The following is a 12,591-nucleotide window of genomic DNA, read 5'->3' on the forward strand; positions in this document are numbered from 1 at the left end:
CTACCTACTATACCTTATATACTATACTATTATGCTATGTTGTCCTGAAAAGTGAAACACTCACAAGAAATCCAGTGTTTACTTACACTATGGAACAAATCTAAGTGATAATAGTTCCTGGCAGTGGAATTAGAAATAAACTCTTGAGAAGTCAATTCTGGTCTATGTATGTGTTGCTCCCCTCCAAAGTGTTCTTAACTGAGTCAATGACAACAATTGGACAGTAGAAGACAACAGCTAATTAAACAAAAAAAATCTTTTGTCTCATTAAAGCTCTAGAAAAAAGTTAAAATTGGAATTTGAAAACTAACATCACAAAAATTGTAGGAGATTCAAAGTTCCATCTTTCACACATCTCCCACTTTGTGTAAGTAAATTTAATTGCAATTCCAATAGAAAAGACGCAAACATATCCATAAACCAGCCACAAACTCTGATTGAAAGGTTAAAGCCTGTAATCTTTGCACTGAAACTGTAGTTATGTCAGTTTTGAGACAGGTTCTCACTTTTTTTTCTTTTTTTTTTTCTTTTCACCCTAGCTCTTGTAAAATCAATGGAATGACAAATCATATGAAGTTGATCAGAAATACATTATTTTTTCACTTGCCCACTGAGAATCAAGAAAACACTTAAACACCAGGTCATCCTATCAATTTCAGTGAGCTTTCAACATGTATTTAAGTGCCCCCCAGAATAGTAATTTTTAATTTTTGATTTTTTTTTTTTTTTTTTTAATTGTAACACTTGCCCTAAGGCTCATCCAAGTCAAAGGAAAGACCTTGCTCCTTCAGAAGGTTTGAATCAGTCCCTTGTTAAATGGGAAGAAAATGGGTATTATACTGACTGAACTATTTTGGGAGCAAATGCCTCAGGTGATTCTAATACTCCTAAACATGTAGCATGCTTCATCTTTGATGAGGCCACCAAACTCCAATTTTCTGCAATAATGAAGAGGAAGAGGAAGGAAACAAAGCTTTGAAGAGCCCAGATGACTGAATTTTGCAAATCTCTGAATGTCCAGATATCAATCACCATGATATTTTGCTATTTATTTAGCAGCGGCAGAAGGGGAAGAAGGGTACAAAACAGCTACCTACAATTTAACAATTATGCAGATTCTCCACAAAACATCAACTCAGTTTGTGAGTTGACATGCAATTTTAAACATGCAATTTTTGAATCTGTAATTTTTCTGCTAAGGCATTCTAGCACTCTTGTTATACCAAGTTTATTAGTTTGGCTTTGGCATTCCAAAAACTGAGAATAAGAGACCAATAGCAATGTGCACTTGGGAATCAGGCTACTGGTCTTTTGTCTTGCTTATCAGGATTATCAAGACCTTAATCAGGATTTCACCATTTAGCTAGAGAAAGCTGTGAAAAGCAACTATAATGCAGAAAAGTAATTAATGCTATAAAATGGCTCTGAGTCCTTGGATGAATGACATTGCAGATTAGCGTCTTGCCCTTAAATGTGAAGTCACCCTTGGGTAATTGTAAGAATATCTATTGACTTCATAAAATTTCTCTTGACATATTAAAATCATTATCAGTGGTGTTAGTAGCACAGCAACAGAACAAGTCCTTCTAAAATATCTGTGCATGTTTGCACAATACTGCTTAGTGCTTTGTCCTTTACAGGAACAATAATTTAGTAATTTTAGATCATGCAAGACTTATGTTAAATTGTGCTGGAGGCAGTAAGAGTACATGGGAGAATGGAGAGGGATATTAAAACATTCAAGATTGGAGTCTTAATAAAAGTTTATATGGCACCAGGATGTAACCATAATTGGAAAACCAATGGAAATACTTTTTTTTTCAAAGACTGCTGTTTTGTGGAAAATGTGCCTTACATCCATGTAAAACTATACTCATCAGAGGGAGATATTACACCTAGCTCTATGGCAATACTTCATTCTCTGTTCCTGCAAGTTTAATTCATTATCACTCCCTTGTACTCTAGCAAAGAAAGAAAATAGCACTAAAGGTCTTAATAATGCACTTCTTCCTTCATAAGGGACATTAGGGATATCAGTGCTAAAAAAAAGGATGCTAGGCAAATAATTCTGAATTGCAATGCAGGTAATATATTTCCATTATCCTCAGACCCAGATACTGGTTACGGGGATCACCATTCCTCCAGAGAATGCAGCCTGAAAAAGAGCTCCCACCCATTGGCAGGTGTGTTTGTGAAGGTGCATGTCATCCGCAATTGTTTTCCCCTGAAGTTGACTTGGTGGGAGAAGTCAGAGACAGCTGTACTGAGGGCAGCTGGGGAATGTGTTAATTCAGCACTACCCTTTAACACGTATTAAAATTGTTCCCAATGGACATAACAGACAAGGAAAGCCAAACACAAAGATTGATTTTACCCAGTTCCCCATGAAATTCAAAAGAAAAACTAATCACCTCAGTGATAATAGGAGTTGGACTGGAACCTACATGAACAGCATACTGCAAATCATTTTTTGTTGCCAAAGCTTGTTCTGACTGCAACAATTTCCAGCAAGAGCTGGAATTTACATCCCTCAAAACAGCTCTACTCCAGCAAATACTACATGCATTAATTCAAGCATTATTTGGTTTTCCCCTGACTAGAAAATGCAACGCAGTGGAGGATAAAAAGCACACATGGCTTGTGTATAAGCACCAGCCCAGCTGCTGCTACACCACTATTTGCCTGTTGCTTAGCAATGCTTCACCTCTCTGCCAGAAAAAAAATGCTTTGATGAGGGAATATAAACCTGAAGTTTATGGTTTATAGTAAAATAATGACTGCTAGTGCTCCAATCACTTCTTCCAATCACGTGCTACATCACATACTGAATGCTGGAAGCTTTTGGGACAAAAGGTGTAGTTTTCGGTGCCTAGCTATGAGCCCACCAGGAGAGCCTTAAACAAAAAAATAAAATAACAGTGCAGAGGTGTTTGCACATTTATCAGGAGGAAAGCTGGAATAGGAATTTGAGGGCACGGTTCTGGGCAACTCTAGCTGCTCTTGCTTAAGCATGGAGCTGGACAAGATAATCTCCTGAGATCCCTTCCAATGCCAACCATTCTTTGAGTCTGTAATTTCTGAAGCAAAATAAAGTAAGAACACAGTAAGAATAAAGAAGGAAATAAAAAAAAGAGGTTCCCAGAGAGCGAAGAAACAAAGCAAAGGCACTGTGACATGTTCATTCCTCACTCACCAGTTACCCATTTAGCCTCCGGGTCATGAATTTTGAAATCGTCACTGAAGAGATCTTCCACTGTTATCTTCTTCTTCTGAGACAAGCTATTATCTTCAACTGTAAAACATTCAAAACCAAACTGCCATTACTTCAAATCTGAAATGTATCTGAAAGTACAACAAATGTGAATAGAGCCATGTTATATCTCATTCAAAAATGGTCCACATTAAGCTTTCTGTTGCACATAAGCCACTTCCAATTGTCAGTTTTGTAAAAGGACTATCTAGTGGTTCACAAACAGAAACATCCTGGTCATTTATGCCTTGACTCAGCAACTACAAAACCACCAAGATATGGTCCAAATCACATATTTTCAGGCATAATCTGATAAAAAAAAATTAAGAGTCATGAAAACACACCTACAAATGTCATAGTGCTATATAACGCTGATTATACTTAGGAATTAAAACTACTTCACACTAAGACTATAGTGAAATCATTAGTTAAATTTTTAAAAACTAATTAAAAGTGACTAAACTTTTATAGCTTATATTTTTATTTCCTTAAAATCTGTCACTTTTCCCACAAAGAATTATTCCCTGTATGTCTTCCTCCACTGTCCTTCCTACAGGCCTCCCCACATTTCTCATGATTTAGTCAGAGGTCTCCAACAAACTTGTGATGCAAAGCACAATCTGATTTCTTCCTGCATATGTATTATTGTTACAAGGAAATCTGTCCCATTTGGATGTCACCAAGACTAAATATGCATGAATCTAGCTGAATGACACCAAGGCACAACTTTAACCACTTGAAGTTTGTCACAGCTAACATCTTCTAATTTCTATCAACACCTCTCCACTATGTAAGTTTACATAAACACAACGCAGATGCTCCTGGGCCTGTAACTCAAGTGTTTATGTTGAATCAATGGATTCTTGGGCCTTAGAGATGAAGAGCGCATGTACTACATCACAGAACTCTATAGTGGGTAATTAGTTAATATAAAAAATGGATTTTAATTTTCTCAAAGCTGCAATATTTAGAGAAAAATTAAACCCCAAAAATTTTTATGAACAAATTCCTTCTTCTCTTTTTTCCACCAACAGTATTTTTTTTCTTTTTTTGTTATGACAAGCAGTCACCTTTTATGAATAATTTCCATTCAACTTTCAAATTTTTGGTCAAAAAATATTTTCATGGAAAGCTTTCAGTCAGCGTTAAACACATTTGCTCTTTAAAGGAACATGTAAGGCCATACTCTGAGTATTTCACAGAAGGGATGTGTGCTTCAGCATCTCTCCTCACTACAGTATCCTCATGCCTGAAATTTGTTAGTATCATGCAGCCTTAGCTATCTTTAAAATTGCTTAGTACAAAACTCCTTGCACTGAATACGCTTGCTATTAGAAACTGTGGAATCAGACTCTCTGAAGCCATTTATTACACAAAAAAAGTCTTCTTTACTTACTTCCGCTAAATTGAAGCCCCTGAGCTACCTGAGATCACTGAAAATGACCTCTGAACAGTGTTCTGTTCCACTAAAAGGTGTTTCAATACAAACTATCATTTTTATTATATTAAATTATATTCTTCAATTTTATATCTTTTTTCCAAGCCTGGATGAGGTTTCAATCACACTTCTCAACGTGGCTTCCAAATACCAAGACACATTAATACAAGTCCTCACCCAAATCCCACTGTGTGACAGCATTATGCCAGGTTCTTCTGCATAATTTTATTTATTAAAATGGAAAATATAGTGCAGAGGAACTCCAGGAAACTGTTCCATGTAGCTCCCACCATGGTTCAAGGCTCCAGCACTGGATACCTGGGGAGATCAGGCAGTGTGGAGCATGAGGTTGGAGCCCACATACAGCCTCTGAGCTGGAGATTTGCAAAGGGGCAGGATGGGAAGCCCTTTTCATCCCCTCCTTTTGTGCAGGGTGGAGACAGCCAGTCTGGGAGCTGCACCACCTCTATACCCTCAAAGCACTTCAAATGTTTTGCAAGAGAAAGCTGGAAGAGGTAAAGGCAGCGACTGAAGCATGCACACTCAGGAGACTCCCTAAGGCAGAGAGATCCCCTCTCTGTCTCCTTCAGTGGGCTGTAGTTGTTGCTATAGGTCCTATAATGAACCATGGAAAACATTAATCAGCCACAGATCTGGGAAGAAAACAAATAGCTAAATAATCAATCAAACAATGATTTTTTAGTAAAGCATTCAGATTTACTGACCTCTCATCTAACTCACAGGTAAGTCAGAGCACTCATTATGAATGCCCACTCTATTCCCCCAGCCCCAGTGGAGACATGTGGAGGAAGAAGTGCAATCTTAGGATCTCAGATAATCCAGCCTGAGCAGCAGCCTCTGAGAGTGCCTTAGAGGATCTCAGCCAGCTGGTGGACACAGGCTGTGTCCATACTCAACTGCAGGGACCTTGGGAACCTCCTTGGATTTATGGAAGGAGAGGATCAAGCATGTGCCACCACCTTTTTGTGGTTGTTTCCTGCTCCCAGAAAACCCTGATGGCAGCTGCCACCCAAGCTGCCAGTATATCAGCATGGCAGCAGTGCCTGTGTCTCAAGGACTTGTGATTTGAGTGCCAAGTCAGAAACCCATCATTCAATCAGCAGTTACATGCTGAGAAAACCAAGTGAAAATCATGTCTCTTTTATACCTGACTCAAAGTTAAAGGCATGATGAGAACCCTGTGCTGCTTAGACTTTGTAGGTTCATCTGTCTGCATCTCATCCATGAAGTCAGTGCATCCAAAAGGATATGGGCTGGACTGATAAAGCCTTGTTCCCCAGAACACAAACAGAACAAAGATCCAGAAATCCAGAAAAAGAAATCAAAAAAGGGCTATGAGCTGACCTCCCTGCCTGTTTTGCCTCTGTAGTACCAATCATTTTTTTCAAGCTTCCTCTCAACTCTAGCAATGCTCGAAGGCTGCTTGATGGGTCAGGTTTCTGTTACCTTTGGGTTGCCATCTCTCTTTCCATCACCCTTGGGGTTCAACTATAGGTCAGTGTCAGACGCTTTCCTCAGATATGTCTCAGATTATTGTGCATTGCAAGCATGTGGACACAAACTTTCACCACTTAGTGCTTCTTTTGAGAGTTTTGTTCTAGAATACCAAAGGATATACGAATCCTAGAAATGCTGAAATTTTATTACGATTTTTATGAGACCTAAGCGTTAGCTAGCAATAAAGCACTGCTACCGTAATTACACTGTCTGCTGAATGCAAAGAGCACTCTTCCTAGTTTCTAAGCTAATCTTAAAGCAGGTTGAGTGACCTGCCTCTGAGATACCCAGACCAGCAGGGATTTCAGCCTTTCTGCAGCTGAATCTTTCTTTAAAGTTTTGGGCTGATTTGCAAAAGAATCTTGAAGAGATATATAAATCCCCTTTTCCTCACTTATTAAATAGCTTAATCATTATCTGCTCTCCTAAGTAAACCTTCCCCATTCCACACTTTACCACTTGCTCTTGGTTTGGCAGAAGACTACCCAGGAGACTACCCCCAGTTTTCATAGTAATGGGAAATACCGCCTCCATGATGCAAGTCATGGGTCCACTTTTCTTTGTCTAAACATGGTTCTACAAGACTGCATGCTGCAACACTATCCCATATGTGTCCCAAACTACTTTCTGTAGACATTGCATGATGCTCAGCACTGGGTTTAGAGCATCTCTGAATTGCATGCCTTGATACTGCACTGCAAAAGAGGCTTTCAAGCCAACAGCAAAATACTTAGAGAAGCATAGTTTCCCAGCCAGGAAGATGGCCAAGATAGGCAGGAACAAGGAAGGAATGCAGAGGTTGTTTGTACCAGTATGACAGTGTCAGGCTGGACTCCATTATTATCATCAGAAGGAAGACTTAAAATATTTGAAGTATTCTCAAGCATTGTGCTCTGCCCATGCCAGGCTGTATCACTCCACTTGAAACATTTCACGGTGTCTCAAATGTGAAAATGTTTTTTTTACTTTTGTTTTGTTTTTCTGATGTCACTCTTCACTTGGCAGCAGCTCCCCATCCACAAAACTGCTTTGCTTCCTTCCTTTGCTGTCCTCCTGTCCCTTCCTTGCCTCTTATTCAAATATCCATCACTTATTTTTCAGTTTGGCTAACAAAGCATACACATTTCTTCTTCCAGTGAACTACTTTGTGGCAGGGAAAGCAAACTCTGCTTCTCCTTTTGGATAGACTACTCCATCTTCCCCAATCCTACCTTGTTAGGATGTGCTGTCCCCAGTCAAGATTATCAGTATAATATTTTTTACATTTGTCAAATCAGCCTCTATGTCTCACTTAGCACTGGCCAATGGGAAATGCCTGTGAATGAGCCTCCTGCCACCCTCTGCCGTAGTCTGTCCTTGTAACAAGCTCCAAGGCCAGTGGCCCAAAGAAGACTGAACTCAGCTGCTGCCAAACCACAGCAGTAACCTCAGATATCTATTTTACCCTTGGCAGAGTCTCACAATGAAGCAGTCTGGATCTATAATAAAAACAGAAGCAGTACTGAGTTCAGAGGTTTTATATTTGCATGTGGTGGACAGTTCTAAAACACCAGCAGGGGAAAAAACAATCCAAATCCAGTTGACTAGCAAATAAGGTAATTAGAAATCTAAAAAAATATGAATGGAAATTTTACCATAGGAAATGACTGCATATTCCTAACTTTTAAGCACAGAGACCCTCTCAACGGTGCTTTCTGGAGCTGTTGCAAAGTACATAGTAATAACTGTGTTATTTATGTATATACATGTGTGTGCATACATATCCCAAACAGATAACGTCCTTGTGTATGCATATATAAACACACAAATACACTTGTGACTTTTATTTATTTATTTAATGTGGGTATTTCATATTACATTAAATACAAGGCCATTATAATAACCCATATTTACTCATGTTTTCCTAAATTAGAGAACATTAGCTACAGGTCTCAAAGCTCAGCACACCTTTTCTGTTTAGGCACTTATCAGGACAACAGAACTGCAGTGTCTGTAGTCACAATAGTCATTACTGGATTTTATGTGTGATTTTATTTATGGAGAATTGGGAGTAGGGCTCAGGAGAAGTCCTAAATGAGGTCGATAGTTGAACCCAGAATTGAAACAAGAAGTGTTAAATCCTCACCAGATATCATTCTGACCATCAATATAAACAGATTTCAACTGTATTTAGTACTATACAGGTATGTTTATGCTTCTCCCTATGTATCTGTCTATACAGAATCCTGGTCTTTGATGGAAACTGCGCAGTCTCATCTATGAAGTCTGAGCCAATGACAGGTTCTTGAAGCTCACAGGTTTAGAAATCTATGCTTTGGTGTGAAGTTTTGAAAAGTCTGGGGCTACACTTCAGTAAAACAGAAAGCAACATTTCCATAACTAATGGATAAGGGATGATATTTCTCACTGCAAGTAAGTGGTGCCTGATGTGAGTACAGCCCATGGACCATTCTCCAAAACATCTCAGAGATAGATGAAGTGCACTGTCCAAATGTGTTAAATCTGAACCCTAGCAAAAGTAATTTCAGAAATGACCCTTAATTAAGTTTAACCTTAATGAATTTCGTTGTGTAATTACTCTGGCATGACCATGCGCTACTTACATTTACACTAAAAACTTCAGGATAGCATGAAATAAACTGAACATGGCATGACAACATATAATCAAAGAATAATGTAGCAATTGTTCCACTCATTTTCAAATTAACTCAGTGCAGTCCTGTACTTCTTAATTTATCATTATCTCCAGTATTAGCAGTATGTGGGGTAAGAGCTGTGTCAGGGAAGATGGCCCAGATCTGCTGAACTGCATGTCAGTTTATAAAGTATGAGCTAGAAATTTCTGCCACACAGCTTAAGTCCCATTTTTCTGCTTCACCATCGTGTGCTCTTCCATTTCCTAAGGTTTCATTTCTCCCTTTTTTCCATCCCCCTCCTCAGCAGTGTGCTCTCTGTCCTGCTGTCCCCTAATCGCATGCACTCATCCGAGAAGTAGCCCCTTTTCTCCTCTAAGTCCCTCTGCAGGGATCCTTCTGCCTTCTCCTGTGTTTTGTAGCTCCTCACCATTTCTGATACTGAATTTTCTGTCTTGTCTCTCCACTGTTTGTCTTTTTGTATTCTGATCACAATCTTCTTAGAGCCATGAAAGAGCGTTATTTCTACTCTGTAAGTAGGCATGGAAATTTACAGGGCTGTATAAATAATAATAATCAATAATCATAATAATACCACATTAAAATTCAAGCCTACAACCTCAGCAGCTACTGTAAGAGAAGTAATTTACAGAGGTTATGTGCAAAGAACTTTGCTGAAACTTGGTAAAGGGGTAAATTTAAAGAATCTCTTATTAGGAAGTTACTAATTATTTACTGTGATTAAGGGCTATCTGCCACATAGTTATCTGGAATTGTTTTGTAAAGCTGAAACATGATGGTCTGATCTAAGAATTGCTCCAGCTGAACAGGGTAGTATTTAGGTGCCTAAGCATAGGAGATGCCATCCAGCTGGTGGCTGTTGCTCCATGTGGGCACGAACTTCAGGAAGTCCTGTGTCCTAACTGATTGCCCTATGTCGTTGTCTTTCATACCCTGCACATCTAAAATGACACTACCCATCTACATTTAGGCAGCCAAGTTTCACACTCCTACCTTTAGCTCCTCAGGTTACATCTTTGAATTGAAATTCAAAACTCAAAAACAATCTACCTCGGAATAGCCTGGAACTCAGCATCACATCAAGATAAAGAACAGAAAGGATGACTCCTTTGATGTCGACTATACAGTCAGTTTGCAAACACTTTACAGAGGAAAAACAGAATGGAAGTGAGTTAAAGGTTATAAATACCTGGTGTCAGGAGAATAACAGAGGTGACAATCAGGGAGCAGATAACGAGAATAACAAGTAAGGCAATTGCAATTCCTTTCCAGTTTCTTTGAGGAGGATTACTCCCCACCAGCTCCTAGAAACATCAAAGGAAAGTGAGCATTTAGAAAAGGCACTTAGACAAGGAAACAAACAGCAGAATCCAAACAGCAACCTATGTCTGCAGAAATACACTATGCACCATGGGTGAAGCCCGTAAGCCAAATACAATTCATGTAATTATAATACATTTTGGAACTAATTGAATCCATCCCAAGTCATTTTATGCCATGCACCCATAGGATGCTTGGTAGTGAAACCCACACTCTCCATTGCCTCCTTGCATATGGGCACCAGCTGCCCACACCAGCATTCATCCAAAGTCATTTATCAAAAGCCCATTTCCTACCAATCCTCATCAGGTCTGGGAATACAGAGTTTTATAGTAACTTTCAAGAGACTGGTATAATAAGATGCCAGAGAAGAATATAGGAAGATAAATAATTCACAGGGTCATGTACGGACATAAAAATCAATAAGAATATCCCCATGGTGAACTTTTCTGCTTTCCCAGAAAACATCACATCTCCTCAGGCCACTTCACATGCATTTCTAGGATGATAGATCTAAGCACATGAAGACAGGCTTCACGTCTAGCATATACATTAAATTTAATCACATCCTTAAAATTTTAGAATAAAAGCTCCATCACTATTCACTTATTAGCTTTGATTGCACTGTGGTTATACCATATGTTCTGTCTACGATGCATATAGCACTCTTGCTCTCAAGACTGAGGCTTTTTCGAAGTGCTTTGTTTGCATTCACAAGATCTTAAAAAAAAAATGCACTTTATCCTTTTCATGCTTTTTTGCTGGATTCCCTTTAGCACTGCACATTAAGTGTGATTTCATGCACGCACTGAAGCATCCCCCAGGAACTGTATGAAATATCAGTGCACTCCACTTCCTTGGAAGGCTGAATTCACTCAAAGGATCTGGCCTCACAGCCAGAAAGAATCCGGATGCGCCTCCTCCTCACTGACCTCACCAATTTAGAATTTTTGCCTCATCTCCTTTACTATGAGGGATGGTGGGTCTAAATCAGACATGCTGACATTCTTCTTCTTTCTTTTCTCATGAAAATTAAAAGCTTTACAATAGACTAAGATCTGTAACTCAGAGAGTTTGTTTCACTTACTGTAACTTTCTTTTTTATACACAGTAATATGACTTTTCCATTACAAGTGCTACATATTCGCAACAGAAAGCCAGGTTTGAGGCATTAAACATCTCAGGTAGCATCTGTATTTCATTATTTATTCTAGTTCCGGAAAAGACACAGTGGTTCTCTTCCTTCTGGCAGAGAGTTAACATCACCTCCCCTCTTTGCCTTCCCATCATTTGCACTTGGTTTTCTGTTGAAAATGAAAAACAATTAGAAGGAACAAATTTATAGTTTATTATTCTTACAGGAGAAAAATATGAAAAGTAGGTCAGGTGCCTTGAGAAATGCAATTTTACCAATAAGCAAACAGAAAGAATATAAATATTTGCATTTTTATAGCATCTTTACCCTACGCATGAACACAAATCTTAACTTAGCCTTCTAACACCTTTTTTTTTAGGAAACTGCTACAGTCTCCACTTTTCAGATGATGCAAATAGGCTCAAAAGAGAGTCTGTGACATTCCCAGGGTCACACACAAACTGTGAAATAAAGCCAGGAAAAAAAATCAAAGTCTTCCTAATAAGTGGCAGAAATATTCTTCCTTTCACAGCAGGGCACAGTGGGACCTAGTGGAGTGACTGGAAAACTGAGGAGAAGCAGTTGAGAAACCAGTCCCAACCACTCAGCCATGCTCTAAGAGTGTCTAAGGACAGACGTAAACACAGCCTTACAGGACTGATGGCAACAGTGATATTCCTGAAAATAACCTAACAAACCTCTCCCTTTCCAATGGTCAGAAGTTGAAAAAAAATGACAGAAAATAGTTCACAGACTTGAATTTGATCTATAAACCCAGATGTAGTTCAAAAGCTTATTAAAACCTTGCATTAAGTGAGGTTTCCCCATCCATGAGTCCCAGTGTGATGGAAATCCATACACATGCTTAAGCTTTCAGGATATCAATACTTCTACTGAATCCATTATCACATCATAATCCCATTAATTTTTCAAGCATCCAATCAATATTTGAGCAAAATCACAACGAAAGAAGGCTGGGAATTTCTAGTGTATCAAGAGGAGGAAAGCTATTCATAAAACAAACGCTAGGGTTTAATACACTGCAAGGAAGCAGAAAGGAATGATTTCAATTTAATTTTAAAACTCCATCAGGAGATTTTCCCTCATAAGAAACAAGAAGAGATAAATGACATCTCTAAGAAAGGTAAACAGCTTTATTCAGCACAGGTTTGGAGAGCAGCTTTTTTGTTCTTCTCAGTCATTTGAAATTTCTTTCAATGGAATAATTTACAGTAAAACTGCTGCACACACATCATACCACATGCATGATAGCACC

The 12,591-nt window shown here is 38.8% G+C and overlaps 1 protein-coding gene across 8 annotated transcripts in view; it reads right to left on the reverse strand.

The window, feature by feature from the left end:
- The window catches only part of DPP6 (dipeptidyl peptidase like 6), a 564,650-nt gene that overhangs the window by 171,552 nt on the left and 380,507 nt on the right, over positions 1–12,591 (reverse strand). For all 8 annotated transcript variants that reach the window (XR_008973047.1, XM_057416431.1, XM_057416433.1 and 5 more), the window contains exons 2-3: positions 10,050–10,164; positions 3,194–3,292 (exon numbers count right to left, since the gene is read on the reverse strand). Coding sequence is in view for 7 of the 8 variants with exons in the window: in XM_057416431.1 (XP_057272414.1) it covers positions 3,194–3,292; positions 10,050–10,164 (214 nt within the window). In the remaining variant the exon portion in view is untranslated. The remainder of the gene's footprint in view (positions 1–3,193; positions 3,293–10,049; positions 10,165–12,591) is intronic.

This window comes from Pezoporus wallicus, unplaced genomic scaffold (genome assembly GCF_028554395.1).
Source record: "Pezoporus wallicus isolate ANWC-B61680 ecotype Strahan unplaced genomic scaffold, APGP_CSIRO_Pwel_v1 contig_3847, whole genome shotgun sequence".
Lineage (NCBI taxonomy): Eukaryota > Metazoa > Chordata > Aves > Psittaciformes > Psittacidae > Pezoporus > Pezoporus wallicus.